This window comes from Myxine glutinosa, chromosome 4 (assembly GCF_964187855.1).
Source record: "Myxine glutinosa chromosome 4, kmMyxGlut1.1, whole genome shotgun sequence".
NCBI classification, from domain to species: domain Eukaryota; kingdom Metazoa; phylum Chordata; class Myxini; order Myxiniformes; family Myxinidae; genus Myxine; species Myxine glutinosa.
In genome coordinates, this window is record NC_136264.1 from 93,357,968 (window position 1) to 93,383,597 (window position 25,630).

The 25,630-nt window shown below is 48.9% G+C and overlaps 1 protein-coding gene across 1 annotated transcript in view; it reads left to right on the forward strand.

Annotated features, from left to right (window-relative positions):
- LOC137424987 (decorin) overlaps positions 1–25,630 on the forward strand; it is a 65,019-nt gene that overhangs the window by 8,270 nt on the left and 31,119 nt on the right. The window contains exons 2-6 of the mRNA XM_068112933.2: positions 2,421–2,562; positions 12,031–12,390; positions 13,779–13,891; positions 16,927–17,140; positions 17,314–17,427. Coding sequence (XP_067969034.1) covers positions 2,421–2,562; positions 12,031–12,390; positions 13,779–13,891; positions 16,927–17,140; positions 17,314–17,427 — 943 coding nt within the window. The remainder of the gene's footprint in view (positions 1–2,420; positions 2,563–12,030; positions 12,391–13,778; positions 13,892–16,926; positions 17,141–17,313; positions 17,428–25,630) is intronic.

The following is a 25,630-nucleotide window of genomic DNA, read 5'->3' on the forward strand; positions in this document are numbered from 1 at the left end:
AATTCAGTTTGACATTGTTATAAACTCTCAATGGAAATCACATTCCGAAAAAGGTGGACCAAAGGTGGACCAGTGGGTTTTTTTTTTTAAATTGTAAACCGTTCAGACATTGTTCCCTGCAATTATAAGTTTTTGAATGCAGAAGAGATTTTAGGTTCAGTTTATGCACAAGAATGACAGAAAAAATTAGGCACAGAGATTAAAATTTTATGAATGATTTTGGGATCGAAGTTTATTTATTTATTTGGGAATGATTAATTGTCTTGTAACTGTTAAACTATGTAATCATTTTTTATTAAGTAAGCCATTTGATTAAACACCTGTTAAGACTATTAAATAAGATTGAGGTAAGTAGCCCAGGACCTGCCTTGTGATAATTTAATAGTTTATGCAAATTTATGCAAATTAGTGATTAATTCGTGAAATAGTGCGGTACGGTAAAATTACCATGTGAATGTTGGGTGCCAGTGACCTGTGATGTCTATTCTACTTCGAATGTTGAGTGTTGCAGAATACTTTAGTATTTGGACATCTTAAACCCAATCGCATGTTTATGGCATTCCTATATCTGAGGCCAAAGTTCATGATCCTGTGATCCCAGGTCCCAAATACTGTGCGGATTTTGTCCAATGATCTCCTGATGTCCTTGCCATCCATGTAAAAGTATACTGTTGTCTATTAATGTCCCCTAACATGCATGAGACATCTCGACATGAATCTTTTATAACTGTTACAGTGTAAACAACTGGGAGAAAGCCTTTTTCTGGTTTAGATTTTCATTTTATTAGTTTAATTTCCTGTTTTCAACAATTCCTCCTCATTCTTGGCTGGGTATTCTGAAGCTCATGCGAAAAGGCTGAGTATAAATTCTGAAGAGCCAAACGATTATCAAGATTTGATCATTCAATAAAACCACATCTCTTCAGCTCGAGCAGGGGAAGCAGAATCAAAGGAATCTGGTTGATTCCCATCCAACTGAGATGTTTTCTGCGCTTGTATCGCATCCATGTTGTAACATCCGCAATCATGAGTGCACCGGTACTTTTGGGTACTCGGGAGAGTCAGGGAAGTTGCATCCTGCCAACAACTTGCTTTGCCATTCTACATTGCAGACACATTCTGCATTCTGTATGAGAGCTAAAGATTAAAGAAGAGTATCCTGGGTTTGATTCTTGGACCCAGTCCCCAGGTCATCCTGGTGTTTTGCTTGCGGCACAATGCGTCGATGTGTGTGCCATCCACCGGAAATGACGTCAAACTCGAGAAGCCGGTTGCCAACACCGGTCGTCGGTGGATAGTTAAAATCGAAAAAAAGTCGAAAAGAACATGCGAGTTGTCGGTTTTCACTGGCACCCAAAACAAATTGCGAATTCCTGCTACAGTCGAGTGTCAGGCCAGCCAGTTTCTGAAAAAAAACCACCTTTAGAGGCCATTTTTCCCCGCAAAGCGGGGGTTGGCCTTTTTCGGGAACCGTGGTTGTTGGTGTTTTTCGGTCCCCTATTTGAAGCAATGTTTTACGGCCGGATGCCCTTCCTGACGCCAACCCTTTTTGCCGCCTTTAACGACAAACAGGGAATTACCAGTGAACTGGTACTCAATTAGCCGACCTCGGAAGGATGACAGGCTGAGTCAACCCCCCTGGCGTTAATTCAGCGATCGACCGGGATTCGAACCCAGGATCCTAGGATCCTAAGCCGGCACCCTAGCCGCTAGCCCAACAACAAACCAGTTTCTGAAAGACGGAGCAAAATCACTCCCGTGGGCCTACTGCCCATTCACATCCTCAAATGTGAGAATAAATAGGGCCTCAAGGAAAACCTTACACCGTTTTGGAGTGAACAATTTTTTCAGGATATATTGACCCTTTATATCGTCCCATGCCCATGTATTGGATAGTTCGAGTCCCAGTTTTACTCACCAGACAGACGATCCTTTCAGCCACCATACTAGGCCATATCGGTGTAAGCTTGTCCAATGTCCTGTCTTAAACAGTCTCCGGTTTTTTCGAGACTCCCACCTCCCCCTATTTGGTGCCATTGCACTCGGTTTCCGGTGGAAGTGCTTTTACTATTATGAGCACCAGGTAATTCAAGTTGACAAGAGATTTCTGATGTTCCATATGTCGTGTTATATAAATCGGTAACCCAATGATGTTTTTCTGGTTAATTTGTGTCACTGTTTTTATATCAGAAGTTGCTTGTAAGAATTCCATGCTGTATTCAGATGAATTTTTAAAAACCAGGAGACTTTTCGTTTTTTACTATAAAACACAAAAAAAATCTCCTAGTCAACCTCACTGTGGATTTTTCTTGGACTTTTACAGGTATGTGAGTGCAAACCACAATTTTCCATCCCTAGTACCTTTGTTCTTCCTCCGCAACCAATCCATACCCCATCCCATCCACGCCCCACTATAACAGTCATCCTCCTTCCATCCACGCTCTCAACATGTGGTCTCCAGACTTTCCACTGGTCGCCACATCCACACATCTCCCCGGTGGTTCGTACTTTGCTTCGCCTGCGCTTCCCCCACTTTCTGCAGAGCACCAAGACGCAGCAACGGTGAGTCTCCGAATATCGCTTCCTTGCTGCCGAAATTGGAAGACAATGTGTTCTTGGTTTTTGTCTTGTATTTCTATTTTGTTTTGAATGACTTTTGTCTTGCAGTGCTCTTTTGTCTTTTGTAGTGTGTCGTTGGATCTTCCTAGCTCCAAGTTTTGTCTTTGCTCATTTTTAAACATCCGATTTTGTAGAAATTGTCGATAAATACAGTATATAGCACAATAACATTTTTCCCCATCAAAAAAAATTGCACTCTAAGCTTTTGGTTGATGTGCTATACACATTATATATATATATATATGCATATGAAAAAGTTTTTAATAAAACAAAACAAAAAACAACTGTCTGGGTACACAGAGTAAGAAAACAAAAGTTATTTTGAAAGATGTATTAACGAGGTTAACGATAGGGAAAACCCACTCTGGTAGGGAAAAGTAGAAAGAGAAGGTGTGGACAATCCATGAGAAGGTCTGTAGCAAATTTGGCTTTATTTATTTATTTGTATACAGAGTCGAGGCTTGTGGAAGAGCTAGTACTACTAGAACACTGAACATATCAGGATAAAAGGAATAGTAGGGAGAAGGGAGAAACACCAACATCAGATTTGAAGTACAAGATAGAGGGAGACTTGCACAAACAATGGGTGTGGGGAGGAATGGTGGACAGGAGAGGTTGCATAGGGTGGACAAGAAGCATACAGAAGGAAACTCGCAAGAAGAAAAAAAAACATCAAATTTGGAAGGAGGAGGGGTTGGGATGGGTGAAGAAGCGAGGGTAGAAAATATGGTGGTTTTCGATTGAGGATGATCTGAGAATATGGCGAACAGCTGTCGTGAAACCTGGATGGAAAAATGACGTTGAAGAGAATGTGGAAGTTTGTTCCACAGGTGGGGAAAAAGGAACGAATGAGTGGAGACAGGGAGTGATCCTGGATTTAGTTAGTTTAACCAAAGGAGGGTTGATGGTGGACTGTGTGTGCTCTGCAGAATCCAGGGGGGGGGGGGGGTATAAGGTGGGCAGACAATGGCATGGAAACAGCTGAGGGTGCAAGACCAGAAAGGAAGCGGTAGAATACAGAGACCACCAACATGTCTGTGATGGGAAAGTGATAGGCCCACAGACTCAGGTTCATCACAGGAGATTCCAATAATCTTCAAGGCCTTGGCTTCCACGGTGTCAAGCTGATGAGGTGTGAGGCAGGGGAGCTAGCCCAGAGGGGAGAGCAGCACTCCATCAAGCTGCAGATGAAGGCCGTGGAGGAGTTCAGGTGTACCAAGGAAGGACTTTGTATGACAGAAGAAGCCCAGTCGGCGAATGGCTTTGGAGACATATTTGAAATGTGGTTTGCCAAAGAAAAAACATGGTTGATAGCGGGACCCAGGACTGAACTTCAAAGTAGATGGGGAGGGGGAAGGAAGTCGCAGCCAGAGGTATTCCTGGGTAATGGGAGGTGTAAGGTCAGTACAAGGGCAGTACAAGGGCAGTGGGAAATTGGGTTATTGAGGAACAGTGCAAATCCATCACCAGGATGGGATTCAGGCCGACAAACCGGAGGAGACACTAAAACGCCAGGGAGAGACACTGTGGAGACAAGAATAAACACCATATGGAGACAGGGACAGACACTATGGAGACAGGAAGAGACACTATGGAGACAGGAAGAGACACTATGGAGACAGGAAGAGACACTATGGAGACAGGAAGAGACACTATGGAGACAGGAAGAGACACTATGGAGACAGGAAGAGACACTATGGAGACGGGAAGAGACACTATGGAGACGGGAAGAGACACTATGGAGACAGGAAGAGACACTATGGAGACGGGAAGAGACACTATGGAGACGGGAAGAGACACTATGGAGATGGAGAGAGGCACTATGGCGACTGAGAGAGGCACTATGGCGACTGAGAGAGGGACTATGGAGACAGAGAGGCACTATGGAGACGGGGAGAGGCACTATGGAGACGGAGAGGGGCACTATGGAGACGGGGAGTGGCACTATGGAGACGGGGAGAGGCACTATGGAGACGGGGAGCGACACTATGGAGACGGGGAGCGACACTATGGAGACGGGGAGCGACACTATGGAGACGGGGAGAGACACTATGGAGACGGGGAGAGACACTATGGAGACGGGGAGAGACACTATGGAGACAGGAAGAGACACTATGGAGACAGGAAGAGACACTATGGAGACAGGAAGAGACACTATGGAGACAGGAAGAGACACTATGGAGACAGGAAGAGACACTATGGAGACAGGAAGAGACACTATGGAGACGGGAAGAGACACTATGGAGACGGGAAGAGACACTATGGAGACGGGAAGAGACACTATGGAGACGGGAAGAGACACTATGGAGACGGGAAGAGACACTATGGAGACGGGAAGAGACACTATGGAGACGGGAAGAGACACTATGGAGACGGGAAGAGACACTATGGAGACGGGAAGAGACACTATGGAGACAGGAAGAGACACTATGGAGACAGGAAGAGACACTATGGAGACAGGAAGAGACACTATGGAGATGGAGAGAGGCACTATGGCGACTGAGAGAGGGACTATGGAGACTGAGAGAGGCACTATGGAGACGGGGAGGGGCACTATGGAGACGGGGAGGGGCACTATGGAGACGGGGAGGGGCACTATGGAGACGGGGAGGGGCACTATGGAGACGGGGAGGGGCACTATGGAGACGGGGAGAGGCACTATGGAGACGGGGAGAGGCACTATGGAGACGGGGAGCGACACTATGGAGACGGGGAGCGACACTATGGAGACGGGGAGCGACACTATGGAGACGGGGAGCGACACTATGGAGACGGGGAGCGACACTATGGAGACGGGGAGCGACACTATGGAGACGGGGAGCGACACTATGGAGACGGGGAGAGACACGATGGAGACGGGGAGAGACACGATGGAGACGGGGAGAGACACGATGGAGACGGGGAGAGACACGATGGAGACGGGGAGAGACACGATGGAGACGGGAGAGACACGATGGAGACGGGGAGAGACACGATGGAGACGGGGAGAGGCACTATGGAGACGGGGAGAGGCACTATGGAGACTGGGAGAGGCACTATGGAGACTGGGAGAGGCACTATGGAGACTGGGAGAGGCACTATGGAGACTGGGAGAGGCACTATGGAGACGGGGAGAGGCACTATGGAGACGGGGAGAGGCACTATGGAGACGGGGAGAGGCACTATGGAGACGGGGAGAGGCACTATGGAGACGGGGAGAGGCACTATGGAGACGGGGAGAGGCACTATGGAGACGGGGAGAGGCACTATGGAGACGGGGAGAGGCACTATGGAGACGGGGAGAGGCACTATGGAGACGGGGCGAGGCACCATGGAGACGGGGCGAGGCACCATGGAGACGGGGAGAGGCACCATGGAGACGGGGAGAGGCACCATGGAGACGGGGAGAGGCACCATGGAGACGGGGAGAGGCACCATGGAGACGGGGAGAGGCACCATGGAGACGGGGAGAGGCACCATGGAGACGGGGAGAGGCACCATGGAGACGGGGAGAGGCACCATGGAGACGGGGAGAGGCACCATGGAGACGGGGAGAGGCACCATGGAGACGGGGAGAGGCACCATGGAGACGGGGAGAGGCACCATGGAGACGGGGAGAGGCACCATGGAGACGGGGAGAGGCACCATGGAGACGGGGAGAGGCACCATGGAGACGGGGAGAGGCACCATGGAGACGGGGAGAGGCACCATGGAGACGGGGAGAGGCACCATGGAGACGGGGAGAGGCACCATGGAGACGGGGAGAGGCACCATGGAGACGGGGAGAGGCACCATGGAGACGGGGAGAGGCACCATGGAGACGGGGAGAGGCACCATGGAGACGGGGAGAGGCACCATGGAGACGGGGAGAGGCACCATGGAGACGGGGAGAGGCACCATGGAGACGGGGAGAGGCACCATGGAGACGGGGAGAGGCACCATGGAGACGGGGAGAGGAACCATGGAGACGGGGAGAGGCACCATGGAGACGGGGAGAGGCACCATGGAGACGGGGAGAGGCACCATGGAGACGGGGAGAGGCACCATGGAGACGGGGAGAGGCACCATGGAGACGGGGAGAGACACCATGGAGACGGGGAGAGACACCATGGAGACGGGGAGAGACACCATGGAGACGGGGAGAGACACTATGGAGACGGGGAGAGACACTATGGAGACAGGCAGAGACACTAAGGAACTTACTCTCAAGTTACCAAATGATCCTTTGCAGGGGTAACTTCTGTTAACGAGTGTATATTGCCACTATGGAGACACACCAGCCAAAAATACACCGATGCACCAGCCAAAAAAGAAGAAGTAAAAAAGATTCTGTAAATCTGCTTTTCATTACAGTCTGAGAGTGAATGCCAATCTTATTTTATTTATTTAGTGCTATTGAAGGAGCTGGGGCTCCCACGTCGATCGGAAGAATGGACGCGACAAAAAGCTGGAATTCATCCGAGTTGCTTTAATCAAACCAAACACTCAGGCACTCTGAAAAGCCCGTTTATTGGGCAGCAATATATATACATATTATCCCGGAGCGTTTGCCCAGGAAAGGCGAGAGGGGGCGTGGCCCAGCGTCCTGGCTGCGGCCTGACAAGTTGAGGGCGAGCCTGCCCGGGCGTCCCGCCCGAGGCCTGGCAAGTTGAGCGCGGGCCTGCCCGGGCGTCCTGGACGAGCCCGGCATGGTGATCGCTCCGCGTCCTTGATAGGTGCAAGGCGATTGTGAAAACCCAGCGGTAGCCGCTACACACGTCCCCCCAGAATCGACTTGCACCGGCAGGGTCAATTTGAGGGGGGTCCTGATGACCCGGCCGAAGCGACCCCTGGCGGGTCGTGGGAGGGGGTCCGGTGTGGTGGTGGGCGGTCGAGTGGGGGGCACCGTGGACGGGGGGCGGCCTCGCCGCGGCGGAAGGGCCACCCGTGGTGGGTGGTCGACGTCCACGTGCGCCGGCTTGAGGCGGTCCACCGCAATCCGGTCCGACCTGCCGCCGATGTCGATGACGAACGACTTGTCGTCCCGTCGCAGCACCCGGAAGGGCCCGTCGTACGGCGGCCGGAGTGGCCCCCGATGTGCGTCGTGATGCACAAAAACATACTCCGCTGTGCGAAGTGCTGGGGGGATGTAGGACTGGGGGTCACCGTGGTGGGATGTTGGCACGGGGGCAAACCGTCGGGCGGCCTCCTGGAGGTCCGAGCGCTGGTGAGCTGCGGACCAGGGACTGGTAGCGTCGGGCACGAATTCGCCCGGGACGCGTAGTGCCTGGCCATAGACCAGCTCGGCGGTGGATGCCTGGAGGTCCTCCTTGGGGGCCGTGCGGAGGCCCAAAAGGACCCACGGCAGCCGGTCGGCCCAACCGCCGTCTTGAAGGCCGGCCATGAGCGCGGCCTTCATGGAGCGGTGGAATCGCTCGCACAACCCGTTTGCTTGGGGGTGGTAGGCCGTAGTACGGTGGAGCTTGACCCCCAGGTTGCGGGCGACCGCGCCACACAGCTCGGAGGTGAACTGTGGTCCGCGGTCTGACGAGATGTCCGCCGAAGCGGGCGACCCAGGTGGCGATGAAAGCCTGCGCCACGTCGGCGGTGGTGGTGGAGACGAGGGGAACGCCCTCCGGCCACCTGGTGGTCCTGTCCACCATGGTGAGCAGGTGTGTGAACCCCCGTGACAGGGGGAGGGGGCCCACCAGATCCACGTTGACGTGGTCGAAACGTCGTTCGGGCACGGTGAAAGGTGCCAGCGGGGCCTGGGTGTGTCGGTGGACCTTGGCCCGTTGGCAGGCCGTGCAGGTGCTGGTCCAATCGCGGACGTCCCGACGAAGGCCGTGCCAGACGAATCGCGCCGACACCAGCTTCTGGGAAGCTTTCCGGCCCGGGTGGGAAAGGCCGTGGAGGGAGGCGAAGATGCAGCGTTGCCAGGTGACGGGCACGATGGGGCGAGGCTGGCCTTGGGAGACGTCGCAGAGCAGGACAGTGTCTGTGAAGGGGATGTCGGCCAGGCGGAGGCCCATGTCCGCCGCCCGGAGGGCTTGCACCGTGGTGTCGGTGGTTTGGTCCGCCGCCATAAGCGCAAAGTCCACGCCCAGGTGGACCGCGTTCGCGCTGGCCCGGGAAAGACAGTCGGCCACGGCGTTGTTTTTGCCGGCGACGTGCCGGATGTCCGTGGTAAACTCCGACACGGCGGAGAGGTGGCGCTGTTGGCGGGCCGACCACGGCTCCGTGACCTTGGCCATGGCGTAAACCAACGGCTTGTGGTCGACGAACGCCGTGAAAGGTCGGCCCTCCAGGAGGTGGCGGAAATGGCGGACGGCCAGGTGTAGACCGAGGAGCTCCCGGTCAAACGTGCTGTATTTGAGCTCGTTCGGCCGGAGCTGCCGGCTGAAAAAAGCGAGTGGCTGCCAAACCCCGTTCACCCATTGCTCATGTACGGCGCCCACCGCGTAGTCGGAGGCATCCGTGGTGAGGGCGATGGGAGCGTTGAGCACCGGGTGTGCGAGCAGTGTTGCATCGGCGAGGGCCCGCTTTGAGCTTTGGAAGGCCGCATCCATTGCTGCGGACCAGGCGATGTCGTGCTTGGCCGGCTTGCCCCGGAGGGCTTCGTAGAGGGGCCGCATGAGTTGAGCAGCGCGGGGCACGAAGCGGTGATAAAAATTCGCCATTCCCAGGAATTCCTGCAGGGCCTTTATGGTGCGGGGACGCGGGAACGTGGTGATGGCCTCGACCTTGGTTGGCAGCGGCACGGCCCCGTTCTTGGTGATGTGGTGGCCCAAAAAATCAACGGCCGTCGTGCCGAAGTGGCATTTGGCCGGGTTGACGAGGCCGTGCTCGCTGAGGCGCCCGAACAGTGTTCGGAGGTGGAGGAGGTGCTCGGCCCGGGACATGCTGGCGACGAGGATGTCGTCCAGGTAAACGAAAAGGAACGGCAGGTCACGCAGCACGCCGTCCATCAAGCGCTGGAACGCCTGAGCCGCGTTCTTGAGACCAAACGGCATCCGCAAGAATTCGAATAAGCCGAACGGTGTGATGACTGCCGTTTTAGGGACGTCGGCCGCCCTGACAGGTACCTGGTGATATCCCCCGTATGAGATCAATTTTCGAAAAAATGACCCGTCCCGCCAGACGGGCGGAGAAGTCTTGGATATGCGGGATCGGGTACCTGTCGGGGGTGGTAGCGTCATTGAGACGGCGGTAGTCGCCACACGGGCGCCATCCACCCCCCGGCTTTGGCACGATGTGCAGTGGCGAGGCCCACGCGCTATCGGAGCGCCGCACGATGCCGAGGTGCTCCAACGCGTCGAATTCGGCCTTCGCCACGGCGAGCTTGGCTGGGTCGAGGCGGCGGGCCCTGGCGTAGACCGGCGGGCCCGTGGTTGGTATGTGGTGCTCGATCCCATGCCGTACTGCGACGGCCGAAAACGTCGGCCGCGTGAGGGCCGGCAACTCCGTGAGCAGGCGAGCAAACTCGTTCGCCGCCGGCACGGCGCATGCCAGCTCGGCCGGCGCGGAGCTGCTCAATGTGCATACCAGGGAGCTGAAGGTTTCAGCGTTGATTAAACGACGCCGTTGGACGTCCACCAGCAGTCCGTGTGCGCAGAGGAAGTCGGCGCCTAGCAGAGCCATGGGCACGTTTGCGGTTACAAACGTCCAAGCAAAGCGTTGGCCGCCGAAGCAGAGGGTGACGTTGCGCGGGCCGAAGGTGCGGATGGTCGATCCGTTGGCCGCAACCAAGGAGGGGCCGCAAACCGCGGACTGCCTGTCCTGGTCAGAGGCGGGTATGACGCTCAGTTGGGCGCCGGTGTCGCACAGGAAGCGCCGTCCGGACGCTTTATCCGTGATGAACAGTAAGTTGCCCGTGTGGCCGGCGCTCATGGCTGGTAATGAACGCCGGCCCGGCCGTTTCTCGGCCTGCCGAAGGTGCACGGGGGTCGGCATGTCCGGGCCTTCTGTCCGAACCTGGCATGATAGTAACACCACGCTTGGTCAGGTGGAGGCCCCGGTCGTCGTGCTGGAGGTGGTCGGCTCGGTGTAGCGGCCGCCAATTGCGTCGGCAGTTCGGTCGTCGACCGTGCCGGGTGCTCGGGCGCCATGGGTGTTGCGTCGGACGGCGGTGGGTCCCATGTCGCCGCTGCGATGCGCTGACCTGCGGCGGAGATCTTGTCGGCTTCTCTGGCAAGGGCCCGGGGATCTGTGATCGTCGTGCTTGCCAGGGCGAGGCGTACCGGGTTAGGCAGCTGACGGAGGAACAGCTCCCGGAACAGGAATGCCGGAGAGTGCTCGCCGAGCAGTGAAAGCATGTAGTCCATTCGCTCGGAAGGGCGCGTGTCGCCGAGCTCGGGCAGGTCGAGCAGGCGCCGTGCGCGTTCCGCCGATGGGAGGGCGAAAGCGTCGAGGAGAAGCTTCTTAATCGCGCCGTATTTGTCAGCGGCTGGCGGGCTCTCGAGGAGGCTCAAGGCGCGGGCCGCGGTGGCCGAACCGAGTGCTGCTACCACATGGTGGAAGCGGGTGTCGTCGGCCGTGATGCCTCGCAGGGCGAACAGGGAATCCGCCTGTGCGAACCAAACCGCCGCGTGAGCCTCCCAGAAGGTAGGCAGTTTAAGGGCGACTGCCGTGTCCATGTCGGTAGGTCACCAATGAAGGAGCTGGGGCTCCCACGTCGATCGGAAGAATGGACGCGACAAAAAGCTGGAATTCATCCGAGTTGCTTTAATCAAACCAAACACTCAGGCACTCTGAAAAGCCCGTTTATCGGGCAGCAATATATATACATATTATCCCGGAGCGTTTGCCCAGGAAAGGCGAGAGGGGGCGTGGCCCAGCGTCCTGGCTGCGGCCTGGCAAGTTGAGGGCGAGCCTGCCCGGGCATGCCCGGGCGTCCCGACCGAGGCCTGGCAAGTTGAGCGCGGGCCTGCCCGGGCGTCCTGGACGAGCCCGGCATGGTGATCGCTCCGCGTCCTTGATAGGTGCAAGGCGATTGTGAAAACCCAGCGGTAGCCGCTACACTATCATGGTTTTCCTCATGTTGGGCCCACACTATGAAGAACCAGCTATTTATTACATACGATCCTTATAGGAGTGTGGAAAGGGAAAAGTTCATTCAGAGAGAAGGGTTAATTGAGAGAAAAGAAATTCGAGGGAGGATGATGAGAGAGAAAACAAGTTTGGGAACATTTATAACAGGAGAACCAGGAAGCAAGGGGTAGGGCAGTCATGGAGCAGATGACTACAAGAGTAGAGGGAATGAGTGGTCCACAATTCCCTCAAATTTGCGTATGTAATAAATTGATGACTCCTTTAGTTAAGCGCATGAACTGAAAGCCTCTTGTGAGAAACTTGACATGATAACAAATGAATCTGTGGTCTTTCACCATTTTTACATGCACAGCATTTCCAATCTCTACTGATTTTTAAAAATTGTTTATTTTCCTATTCCAGGTTCATTTCCCACCATGCCACCCATCCTTGGCCTATTCCTGCTCATCAGCACCACATGCTTTCTCCAGGCCACCGATGGGGCAAAGTCCCAGTTCAGGTTCCCGACGCACCGCACTGTACGTCATCCGTCGTTTAATTTCAGGAGCAAGAGATCCATGGAAAATCAGTTTTTCCCTGCATTTATGACGGAAGAAATGATGGCTGATGAGGGCTCTGGTGGCAAACCCAAGGATATTGACGTCCCCGTCAAACATGCTACTCCACGAACACCAGCGCGTAGAACTGAGGTCCACGTTCCAGAGCAAACATGCCCCTTTACGTGCCAATGCCAACCCAAACTTATTCAATGCTCCAATGTCCGTAAGTATTTTTTGAAAGTTTTGCGAGTTAGCGAATAATACCTTAATTCCGCCATGCATGTAGATACTCGTATGAACAAATGATAAATTGTATTTTCGTTTTTTTCATGCTTCCATGTGGGAGATCAATCCCGAATATGATGAAGTCCATGACACCATTGTCCTCTCACTCAAAACAAATCTGTTGCTTTTCAAACGAACTTGTGCAATAACAGAATACTGGGGATTCCACATTCTCTTCAATCTCATTCGTCCCGCCAGGTCTTCAAGACACCTGTTCACCATCACCTCATATCATCCCCCATCCAAAACTGTGATCTTTTCTACCTCCGTTAACTCTCGACCACCCAAGCCTCTCCTCTTTCCAAATTTCCAGTCTTTCCTTGATGAGAGTTTCCTTCTGTATCCATGTTGACCAGACCAAGTGTCCTCTCCTGCCCTTCATTCCTCCGGCCACACCCATTGCTTGTCCAAGTCTCCCTCTATTTTGTCCTTCAACTCTGCTGTTGGTGTTTCCCTGCTGTTCCTTTTGTCCTGTTACGCCATGATCCGTTCAGTGCACGAGCTCTTGCATGAATGTCGACTATGTATAGAAAAAAGTGAATGATAAGATGATTTTTTGGTGAACGCTTTTTGTTTTGGTTAACGCTTTTTATTTTGGTTAAAGTTTTTTGTTTTGGCTAACGCTTTTTGTTTTGGTTAACGCTTTTTGTTTTGGTTAATGCTTTTTGCTTTGGTTAACGCTTTTTGTTTTGGTTAATGCTTTTTGTTTTGGTTAACGCTTTTTGTTTTGGTTAATGCTTTTTCTTTTGGTTAACGCTTTTTCTTTTGGTTAATGTTTTTTGTTTTGGTTAACGCTTTTTCTTTTGGTTAATGCTTTTTGTTTTGGTTAACGCTTTTTGTTTTGGTTAACGCTTTTTGTTTTGGTTAATGCTTTTTGTTTTGGTTAACGCTTTTTCTTTTGGTTAATGCTTTTTGTTTTGGTTAATGTTTTTTGTTTTGGTTAATGCTTTTTGTTTGGTTAACTCTTTTTCTTTTGGTTAACGTTTTTTGTTTTGGTTAACACTTTTTGTTTTGGTTAAAGCTTTTTGTTTTGGTTAATGATTTTTGTTTTGGTTGACGTTTTTTTGTTAACTTTTTTTTTGCTTTACAGTTTTGTTTTTGGGTTTACCTTTTGTTATTTTTGCTTACCCACTGCCAAAAGGATACCTATGCTCTGCACTATGCACAATGGTGCCCCTTCCTTTTACTAATCTCATGGGAGGACTTTATGCTAGTTTTCTAGTCCTCCGACCCTGCTTTACAAAACATTTATGAATAACTAACCTTGTCCATCGCAGATGCAAATGGTGATGGCACCCAATCCTCCCCTCCCCACCTTGTGATTAGGTTTCGAGGAAGTACCTGAAAAATTACCTGCTGAGCTCGAGATCTTGGATCTTCAGGACAACAAGATCACCGAGATTAAAGACGATGATTTCTCGAATCTTGTCGATCTGGAGGTACAAATCTATATAATAATAGCGTAAGGACTCGACTTTGTTATCCCTTTTACGCCGCACCCAGTGACCCAATGCCCACGGCACTAATGGATTTACGATCTACGAACCGCGCTCTTTGTTTATCACGTACAGAAATACTCGAAAAATCTGAATTAGCCGACGTTGGGGCCCAAAAGCATCCGATTAACTGCCGATACGACGCCATCTTACGACGCCATCGTATTGGCGTCTGCTGGGCGAAGGCAAAGCAAGCCGTCCGCTGATTGGACAGGCGAAGGCGAAAGCAAGCCGTCCACTGAGTGGACAATCCAGAGCATGCATTTGTGCCGGTGTCGGCGATCGTTGTTCATATACGCACTCTTCATTCTCATCTTTCTTCCTAACTCTTACTCGGACAAGCAAATCCCCTATGCCATCCATAATGGTACACTCTATCCATACACCACATCCTCCCTTCCGTGGATGTTCCACGGGTTTCGGCTAGTTTAGCAATAATAGTGATTACAACGTCACATGTCCACATCAATATTTCATCACATGACCTCTCTTCCTCAGGGTGACTGACTATTGAATGTGGCATTCGATTTACGCGAGTCACCGGTTAAGCCAGCTGTCCTTCGGATAAAATCCATTTTGTTTTACGATGAGGTGATCAAATGCGAAGTTTAGATCTAAATAAGTGATATGGTTGATGTTCAGTTCACCTGGAACGTAGTTCCTGGAAGTTTATGTGATGGCGCGTTGCCGTCCGTCAGTCCATCAGTAAGCACTTGCAACTTCTTCTCCGAAATCGCTGATGGGATTGTGACCAAACTTGGCACAAATTATCTTTGGTATGTTTTGTTTGTTCACGGCATAAAAAAATCGAGGTCTAAGGGCGTCTATGAGGGATCAAAGTAGGTCCAGGTGTGACCCCCAAAATAGGTATTTGCTTTCTTCTCTGAAACTACAAACACTATTTTGATGAAACTTGACCACAACCTTCACCACCCGTGATGTACCAACGTTTGTTCAAGGCATTAGAAAAGGTGGGTGGGGGTGGGGGAGAGAAGTCAAAGTTTGCCCCCAAAATAGGTATTTGCTTTCTTCTCAGAATCTACACACACAATTTCGATGAAACTGGATCACAATCTTCATCACCCATAATGTACCAATGTTTGTTCATGGCATTAAAAAATCTGGGTTTAAGGAGGTGTGTGTGTGTGGTTGAGGGGGTGGTAGTTTCACCCCCTAAAATGGGTATTTGCTTTCTTCTCAGAAACTACACACACAATTTCGATGAAACTTGATCACAACTTTCAACACTCGTGATGTACCAATGTTTGTTCAAGGCATTAGAAAAAGTGGGAGGAGGGTAGGGGGTGGGGGGTGGGGGGTTAAAAGTTTGCCCCCAAAATAGGTATTTTTTTGTTTGTTTGTTTAAAGTCTTATGTTTACCTTAGTGTGATTCTTCATGCTGCCCTGTCTTCTAGCAACCATTGAGATTGATTTTAAAACACAGTGATACTGTTTAAAATACTGTCCTGTCACCAGCGATTAACACCGCTGGGTGATGAATGGCCGTAACGGGTTTAACTCCGAGGTGCGGAGCCGAAACTGGCCGTTGGTTCGTCGTGCATGGGTGAAGGAACCAAAGTGCTTACCTGCATGGAGCTCACGGGGTTTTATCCGAAACCCACAGAACAAATAAACAACACAACAAAAAAATGCCACAATAATGATTTAATGAAATGAAGCACGGCAATAAAATGAATGTTGAGGTAAAATAAAATCCTAATATCTAATCTGAGACGTCTCCATTCAGTCACAAATACAACACACGGGGGAAAGATAATAAAAATAAAAGGTTTTGTTTTATTCAGCCGGTACTCGGCTCTGGTCCTATATGCACCTGGGAGCTTGATGGTCGCGACAGTCCATGCAGCCACCCGCGCAGGAAACGCTCCACAACAAATGGCACCAAAAACGCCCAGGCGTGAGCAAGCAGCCAACCGCCCTTCCTCGCTTCCACCGCCATGCAAGCCCCAGCTCTCTGCTCCCCCAAAAAGCACCGAGTCAAACAACACCCTCTCCTTCAACGTGGCAAAGGCTCCACAAAGCTCCAAAATGTTCTCTTCGCGAGCGCACCCGAGACAAAAGCGACCGCCTCAAACCAAAGCCAGAACGAGAGAGAGACCGATTATTCGTCCTCCTAGCTCTCGAACCTTCTCGCTCTGGCATCACACTGTCCAATCATGCACTTCGTGGGGCGGGGCCTCATGGCCCTCTTGACTGCCCACCAATTCTCCGCCTTGACTGGGCGGGGCCTTTTTCCTATCGTGTTCATGTGGGCTTACTTGTCGATCAGCTCTGCTCAGCTTCTGTCGGCAACGTGTTGGTTATTGTTGTTGTTGTTGTTGTTGTTGTTGTTGGCGTAACGAGGGTTTTTATGCCGGCCTAGTGATTAAAATGTAGGAAAAACCACAGGGGGCAATCACATACCGGGGAAACTAATCTTAACCCCCATCTAAATAACACAAGCTCCACCCCCCATGTGAAGACACATAAACAATCTTAAGCTCACAGTTTTTCTACTTAAATACATTGAGATTGGCTTCCTACTCGCACGCGGTCCATGCTACCCTACACAGTTCTATCTCCACTATCATATTTCATCAGCTAACTCCCACAAATGTAACAATACCTTTAGTCAGTGTAGTATACTGCTTTATTCTACCAGCTGAGCGCAATGGGGTATTGCCCCAATTTTTAATTTTCAGGATGCTTGCACTCACTGATACTGATATGATTTTGCAGAACAGCCAAAACACCCTCTTTGTTGTGTTGTTCAAAACAACATCCTGCAACCACATGCTGCATAAGAAAGAAGAAGAAGTTTATAGTATTCACTTACACTTTACTACAGTCCACAGAAAAAGAAAAAACTGACAAAGATCGGCACATCATGTTATAGGCATAGTGATTAAACACAACCTCAATGTTTTGTGAAATGGACTATGTTTGGACTTGTTCACTGAGTAACAGAGTTTCTTCAGGTGCTCATCCTTAGGAACAACAAAATCAGTGTGATCCAGCCAAATGCCCTGGCTCCGCTGGTGAAACTCCAGCGCTTATACCTGTCCAGAAATGCCCTGACCACCATCCCTCCGAATATCCCACCAACCATCATGGAGCTTCGCCTGCACGACAACTACATTGAAAAGATCATGAAAGACTCTATGAAAGGCCTAAACCATCTTATCTGTGCTGGTGAGCCAAAACTTATGTCTAGTTATTTTCATCAATCTGCAACAAGAACATAGCTTTGGAAATTCAACGAACATACACACACATTTATCCCTGAGACATTTTTCACACCTTTATGGTTTACAGAGTTTTATTGATCAAAATGCGGCAATAATTAATTATGTTTGTCTCCCCAGTGTTGGGCAGTAACCCTTTGTCTGGAGACGCCATTGCTGCTGGGGCATTTTCTGACATGGCCAAACTTGCTTACCTTCGCATCGCCGAAACAAACATCACCTCCATACCCACAGGTTTGTTGTGCCTCACACCAGAGTTTTTTATATACAAGATCTACGCTCATGGAAGGGCAAAGTGACAGAGTATGAACTGTCTGAGAGTGAAGCCACAGAGAAACCAGTTGGACAAAATGGGCAAGGGAATGAATGAACAGGAAAAGAGGAGAGATTGGGGAGGAAATGCCTGCAAGTGAGAGCATTGAGTTAGAAAGGATCAATGGGTACAAAAATAAAAATTACAGGTAAAGATGGGGGTTGGTAGTGGATCACCTTCTTGAAGCCCTGTTGAGAAGAGTTGGGATTGAACCGTCTCCGAAAGGCAGTTCCAGAAACGCGAGAGGCAATGAACAAAAGAGGTGAGGTTTTTAGTAACCCTGGATTTTTGAAGGTTGACCAGGATGGGGTTAATGGAAAGAACACACAATTCCTGGACTTTCTGGAGAGGATCAGAAGACAGACAGACAGACAGACAGAGAGAGCTAGACCAGAGAAGAAGCGGTTTTGAGTGCAGTGGTTGCATTTGACAACTAGAACGATATTGGGTAGAGCGCAAACCTCTACCAAACTCAACGGTTTACATTTCATATCCCACTGATAAGGCCGGTTCTGGACCCGGACCTCCAAAATCGAATAAGTTTGTCCTCATCACAAACCCAACCTGTTCACCAAGTTTCGTATGAATCCGTCCATAACTTTTTCAGACATCATGCCATATATAGTTTTTGGCCCCATCACTTTGGCGAAAAATCACTTGGAATTCTAAAATCAAAGCTTTCATTTCATCCACAGTTTGCAGAGCCTTCATCCACAGTTTGATGGAGTACTGCTCTCCCCTCTGGGCTGGTGCTCCTACCTCACACCTAGCTCGGCTTCACACTGTAAAAACCAAGGCTTTTAGGATCATTGGTATCTCCTGTGATGGAGCTGATTCTGAGGGCCTTTCTCTCTCTCATCACGGCAGGCAGGTTGGTGGTCTTTCTGTCTTCCACCGACTCCTCTCCAGCCCAGCTCCCCCAGCTCTGTCTGTGCTCTGTCCCCCAAATATTCCTGCAGGACACACAAGATCTGTCAGCGAGCAACCCTCTTCTGGTGAAACTGCTGAAATCAAGACTCTCTGCTCAACTTCACTCTTTCATTCCTCTTTTTTTCTCATCTCTGGAATAAACTCCCCCACTCCCTTCAATCCCACTTCTCCCTCCAGGTCTTCAAAACAGCTGTTCACCACCATCTCTTATTTTCCCCCATCCAAAACTTTGATCTTTTCTACCCCCGTTAATTCACCCCATACCCACCTCTTTCAAATTCCTTGTTTTCTTTACTGAAATCCCCTGTAGTGTCCATCTTGTTAATCCCGTGTACCCCACCCCAACCGTCTCGCTTCCACAGATCTCCTGATGTCCCTGTTCCTTACTGTTGTTGTGCTTTCCTCTCTCTTCCCCTCTTGTCTCCCGCTACCTTTATTATATGTTTCATCTGTTTCTGTTTGTTTTTATGTGTGTATGTGTTTATGTTTTGTGTTTGGTCTTGCATGAGCCTCGACTTTGCATACAAAACAAATCTGGATCCATAACTTCACCAAAATCGAATCAATTCGTCGTTGGCACATACTCGACCTGCCCACCACGTTTTGTCCGAATCCGTCCATACCTTTTTGAGATATCCTGCTCACAGACAGAAAAACAGGGCTGAAAACACAACCTCCATCAAGCTTCGGTGGTGGAGGTAACTACAGTCACGTGAAAAAGTAAGTACACCCCATGTAAGGTTTTGACTTTTTCAACATATTTCAACATACAGCTATTTGATCTTCATTTCAACAATATTGATAGATAAAGGTGATATAATATAACAAATATCATGAAACATTTACATTTTGTAGTCCATTGTATAATTTATATAAACATAAATGCAAATTTCGCATGTGGAAAAAGTAAGTACACCCCTACATTTATCACTACTTCAAATACCTAAAATTAGAATCAGGTGCACCAGCTCAGGTGCAAATGATTAGAACATCGTTAGAGAGGATCTTGGAGGAACCTGTCTTATTTAAACCTCCGACATTTAGTTTGGTTTGCTCTTTGTTGTTGAAGTGTGCGGCGTCACCATGCCTAGATTAAAAGAGCTCTCTGAGGCCTTCAGAAAGAAGGTTATAGATGCTACGAGTCTGGGAAGGGATTTAAAAAGATCTCCAAACAATTTGAAATCGATCATTCGACTGTCCGGAAGATCATCTACAAGTGGAGAAGATTCCAAACAACTGCCAACTTGTTCAGGCCAGGCCGCCCCAGCAAGTTCAGCCCGAGAGCAGACCGCAAGATGCTGAAAGAAGTCTCTAAGAACCCCAGAATGTCATCACGGGACCTACAGGTAGCTCTTGCCACTGTTGATTTCAAAGTGCACGAGTCTACCATTAGAAAGAGGCTGCACAAATTTGTTCTACATGGGAGGTGTGCCAGGAGGAAACCTTTGCTGTCCAGAAAGAACATCAGGGCAAGACTAAAGTTTGCCAATGAACACCTAGGCAAAGACCAGCACTTCTGGAACAATGTGCTCTGGACAGATGAGTCAAATGTAGAGCTATTTGGCCACAGTACCAGAAGATATGTTTGGCGAAAACCAAAGATGGCATTTGACCACAAGAACCTGATACCAACTGTAAAGCATGGTGGTGGAAATATTATGGTTTGGGGCAGCTTTGCTGCATCAGGGCCTGGGCAGCTCACCATCATCGAATCCACTATGAATTCTTCATTGTACCAGAGGGTGCTTGAGGATAATGTGAGGCCATCTGTCAGAAAGTTGAAGCTCAAGCGAAGGTGGACCTTGCAACATGACAATGACCCTAAACATCTATCTATAATTCCAGCAATCTCTGTGTGTGTGTGTGTGTGTGTGTCTGTGTGTCTGTGTGTGTGTTTGTTTGTTTGTCTGTGACCGCTGTTTCTCGACAACCACGGGTCCGATATACTTTAAACTTGCCAGGTATATTGCTGGGGACCCGAGGATGTGCCCTTTCAAGGTTTCATATTAATCGGACAAGTAGTTACCGAGCTATGTCCAAAAAACGATTCAACCAATCAGAGAGCAGCGAATTATCACGTGTGCCGAACGTGGCGAACAGACTCTGCCTCGGACGGCACATTTGAGAGCGTATTCATTTATTTCACGTTGGCAAACTATGTTGCCGTTAAACTATGTTTTAAAACTAATTAAAACTAATTTGCGATTCATCGTAACTGCGATTTGCGACCTTCCGGACAGTGAAGACTTCACTTCCGGCAGCCAATCACAGAACGCGTTGTTGCGAGCCGAGCCGAGCGCGTGCGCCATTACGGTTCGTAATTCGATTTCTTCCGGAGAAAATAATAATTTCTCGATTTCTTATGCGCATTATTTCTCCCAGAGCGAAGGGCGGAAGCGAAGAGCGTTGTTTTTTTTGTTTACGGGCGTATGGGCGTACGGGCGGGGTAGAGCGTACGGGTAGCGTTGTTTTTTTTTTTTGGCAAGGAACGGGCACCCACGTACGGGCATGCCCTAGCGGGCATGCCCTAGCGAGAAAAAACCGCGATGTACCGAAGCCGCGAAAAGTGAACCGCGATATAGCGAGGGATGACTGTATATCTAAAATTATATCCCCCCCCTCTATTTACATGAAATGGTTTGGTCCAAAGCGAACGGCTTGCGAGTACGGTGACAATCCCCCCCCTCTATTTACATGAAATGGTTTGGTCCAAAGCGAACGGCTTGCGAGTACGGTGACAATCCCCCCCCCCCCCCCCTCTATTTACATGAAATGGTTTGGTCCAAAGCGAATGGCTTGCGAGTACGGTGACAATCCCCCCCCTCTATTTACATGAAATGGTTTGGTCCAAAGCGAACGGCTTGCGGAGTTTGGTAAAGAAATCGCCATAGCGTGCCCAAACGCGCAGGAAAGCGAAAGAATCGCAAATTAGTTTTTATTAGTTTTAAAACATAGTTTAACGCCAACATAGCGCCAACATAGTTGTGAAATAAATGAATACGCTCTCAAATGTGCCGTCCGAGGCAGAGTCTGTTCGCCACGTTCGGCACACGTGATAGCTCGCTGCTCTCTGATTGGTTGAATCGTTTTTTGGACATAGCTCGGTAACTACTTGTCCGATTAATTTCAAACCTTGAAAAGGCACATCCTCGGGTCCCCAGCAATATACCTGGCAAGTTGCAAGTATATCGGACCCGTTGTTGTCGAGAAACAGCGGTCACAGACAAACAAACAAACACACACACAGACACACAGACACACAGACACACACACACACACACACACACACAGAGATTACTGGAATTATAGATAGATACAATGGACTACAAAATGTAAATGTTTCATGATATTTGTTATATTATATCACCTTTATCTATCAATATTGTTGAAATGAAGATCAAATAGCCGTATGTTGAAATATGTTGAAAAAGTCAAAACTTTACATGGGGTGTACTTACTTTTTTATGTGACTGTATGTAAATCCTAAAGCAATATAAATGGCTCCCAAAAGCAAGTAGCAACCACGACGTTTATGAACGATAAATTTATATTTGTTCAAAATATTCCCTTTAAGTAATCGTGTTAGTCAAACCGCACAGTCAAGGCAAGTAGGGTTCAACTCGCGACGGGCATGATAAAGTTACAAAAAAAAACTCATTATGAAAGACATTTTACAGCAATTAATCATTTGTCCTCATTATTTTGTTTCTGGATATTGTTTCTTCCAGGGAGTGGAGAGAGATGCTTTATCCCTTCTCGAAAAGTTTCAGAGCCAAATGTCTGACTTTCATTCCAATGGTATCAGGAAACTCACCCACTTCTGGATAAAATGTGTGGCACCAGCTGCAAAATGGATGACAAAGGACGAACATCTGCGTCGAGTTTCTCCAGTGTAGAAACATTCACTCCACCATGGTTGGGGCAAAAAGTTTTGGGTTTTTTTTGCACCAACTCTTCCATTTTGCATGTTTCCATGCTTCCATGTAGTTTTTTTCCACCATTTTCATAACTCTATGAAAGCTAACTTCTTAGTGTATAAAGTTTGGCAAAATCAAGTAGAGTTCCCAGTTCTATTCTGCGATCATCCAACCTGGACATCTCGCCATCCAACCTGGCATCGATCGTGCTGTTCTGACCAAGATTTTCATTTCTGGTGTTCAAACCTTCATGCTTGGCTGGTTGACCTCCTCTGTGCACACTGATAGTGCGTAGTCCTCAATAACATGGTATTTTGTCCTGTTCTCTCTAACTGGGTACTTCAATGCATTGTTTTACCTTAAACCTCTTCCATTCCTTGTTCAAACCTCCAAGTTTCTGGAAAACCTTTTTGAATTTTGCAGATAAATATCGACGTCAAACAGTTGCTTCTCAAATGCATTGACTGACGGCAGTTGCATTCCTCAGAACCCACCTGGAGGAGATCCTAAACTGTTCCAGTACCTGGGGAATGGCATCCATGTAATGCTCGTATCATTATATTGTCTTTCAGAAAGGACTGAAAAGCCAACCCGCTTATCGAATTTTACGATCAATCTTCGGAGGGAGTTCAGTCTTTTATATTAATGGGTGTTACCCTAAGTCACGACCAATGGGAACAGACCAAATTACAAACTGGCCTCCAAAGTCACCAGTGGATTGTGCAATCTCCACTTTTTACGTTCAGATTGCCAGCGTTCAGAATCTCCACATCTATCATTGTCTCTCGGTTTACTGTCTTTCATCCGGTCTTGCATCTCCTCACCTATCCGAAGATGATGCCTGGGTTCACGCAGTAACTATCTCCTTGTTACCTTACAAATTATTCGCGTTCTGCTTATCTCCACTCCTTTTTCCTCCTCCTCCTTCCCCACCTGTGGAATCATCTACGAGTGCAAGTGCTGCCCTGCTCATTCTTCCATTGCTTCAATATGGCATATGTGACTACTCTCATCATCTTTGTTTGGAAGTGACAGTATCAGTTGGTTGGTTGCACACTCACCATGGAGCTGTCTCGTTTGTGTTGGATCCTGACGGGTTGGAATATGGCGAAACCTCCATTATTTTGCAGTTCCAGCAGGGACGTGCCTTTGTTCATATGGGGACACAAATGTAGCTGTCCCATCTGAATTTAGATTGTGTATGTTAACGATCTACAAAAATAGGCCATCAAAACATTGTACATAGGCCATTGTAACATTGAAACGTGTAAGTATAGGTGTGCTGAAAAGTAATGCCTCCAATTAATTTTCTCCAAAACAGGTAAAGATATTCCAATGAAGTCCCCTTTAATTCACCCCAAATCCACTTTTCTGAAATACCGACTTCTTTCCTGGAAGGCCTAGCAGTGTCCATGTGTTCTATACCTCTCCCACCTCCACCCCCCTTCCCACAACTCCTCCCCCCAAGCCCTCTCCCCCCACAGATCTCCCGATGTCCCTGCTCTCAAATATTGTGCTTGTGTGCTTCCCCCTCTCTCCCCATCTTGTCTCCCGCTCCCTTTATCATATGTTTTATGTGTCCATTTGTTTTTTTGTCATAAATGTTAGCTATTACACGAGTCTCTATCTTGTATACAAAAACAAAAACAAAAACAAAAAACAAAGCGCAGTCCGCACATTACTTCTTTCCAGCACTGGGTGTGAAGTTTTGTGATTCTGACACTGAATGTCTCAGTGCTAGGTTAGTCAAGATGGCAGAGGGCAGGGTAGGGCAGCTGTCAAGGTTAAAGGAGCGTGCGGTTATTGAGTGTCTTACAGCAAAGAATGTGCCTCCTATCAACAACATCCTATCAAGCTATCCTCCTTGTGCTTGGAGATGATTGCATTGATGTGAGTACTGTTCGTCGATGGGTTGGGCATACTAAAGATAGTGCAGCTGGACAAACCGACCCACAAGGCAAATAACACTGCGGGAGACCAATAACAGCAACAGATACGGCTCACCAATAACACGCCGATCAGATCAGCAAAGAAAACCAGGGCATATCTCAGCAGACACTCGCTACTCAGATTGGTATTTCACGTGAGCGAGTACAGGCTATTGTGACGACTTCCGATGATGATGTCAAAGTCATTGTGAAGCGGTCAAGTCAGCAGGACGCCCAATTTTATCATGAAGGCATCGCAAAACTACTTGAACATTGGCAGGAATGTGTGGACCATAGTGGTGGTTATGTTGAGAAATACAGTGCCGATACAAAGTCTACACCCCCTTTCAAAATTTTCACCTTTTGTCGCCTTATGGCTTATACCCTGGAATTAAAATGCATTAAATCAGACTTTTTCCACCTTTATTTACACATCATAACGCATGACTTCCAAAAGAAAAACAAATTCTACAATCTTCAGAATATTGATTAAAAATACAAAACTAAAATATCTCGGTTGGATAACTGTTGACCCCCCTTCCCCCCCCCCCCCCCCCCCCACCCTTATAATATCAATTGTAAATTAGCTCAGGTGTAACCAATCACCTTCAAAATCACACACCAAGTTATTTGGCCTCCACCAATGTTAAATTGTAGTGATTCTGATTATTTCAGAATAAAAGCAGCTATTCCTGTAGGTTTCCTCTCCTGGGTAGTGCATTTCACAGCAAAGACTCAACCATGAGCACCAAGGAGCTTTCAAAAGACCTTCGGGATAAAGTTGTGGAAAGGCACAGATCAGGGGATGGGTATAAAAATATTTCAAAGGCCTTGAATATCCCTTGGAGCACAGTCAAGACAATCACTAAGAAGTGGAAGCTGTATGGAACCACCTTTAGAGGCCATTTTTCCCCGCAGAGCAAGGGTTGGCCGTTTTTGGGCACCATCTCCCCTTTTTGAAGCGATGTTTTATGGCCGGATGCCCTTCCTGCCGCCAACCCTGTTAGTCGCCCCTTGTGACACACAGGGAATTACCAGTGAACTGGTACTCAAGCGGAACCTGTATTGTACCACCAAAACCCTGCCCTGCAAACTGGATGACCAAGCAAGGAAGAGACTGATCAGAGAGGCCACCAAAAGGCCAATGCCAACTTTGAAAGAGCTACAGGTCTTTATGGCAAAGACTGGTCACTGTGTGCATGTGACAACAAGATCCCAAGCACGCCATGATTCTGGCCTGTACGGTAGGGTGGCAAGAAGGAAGCCATTACTCAAAAAAGCCCACCTTGAGTCCCATTTGAGGTATGCAAAGAAACCACTCCGGAGATTCTAAAGTCATGTGGCAAAAG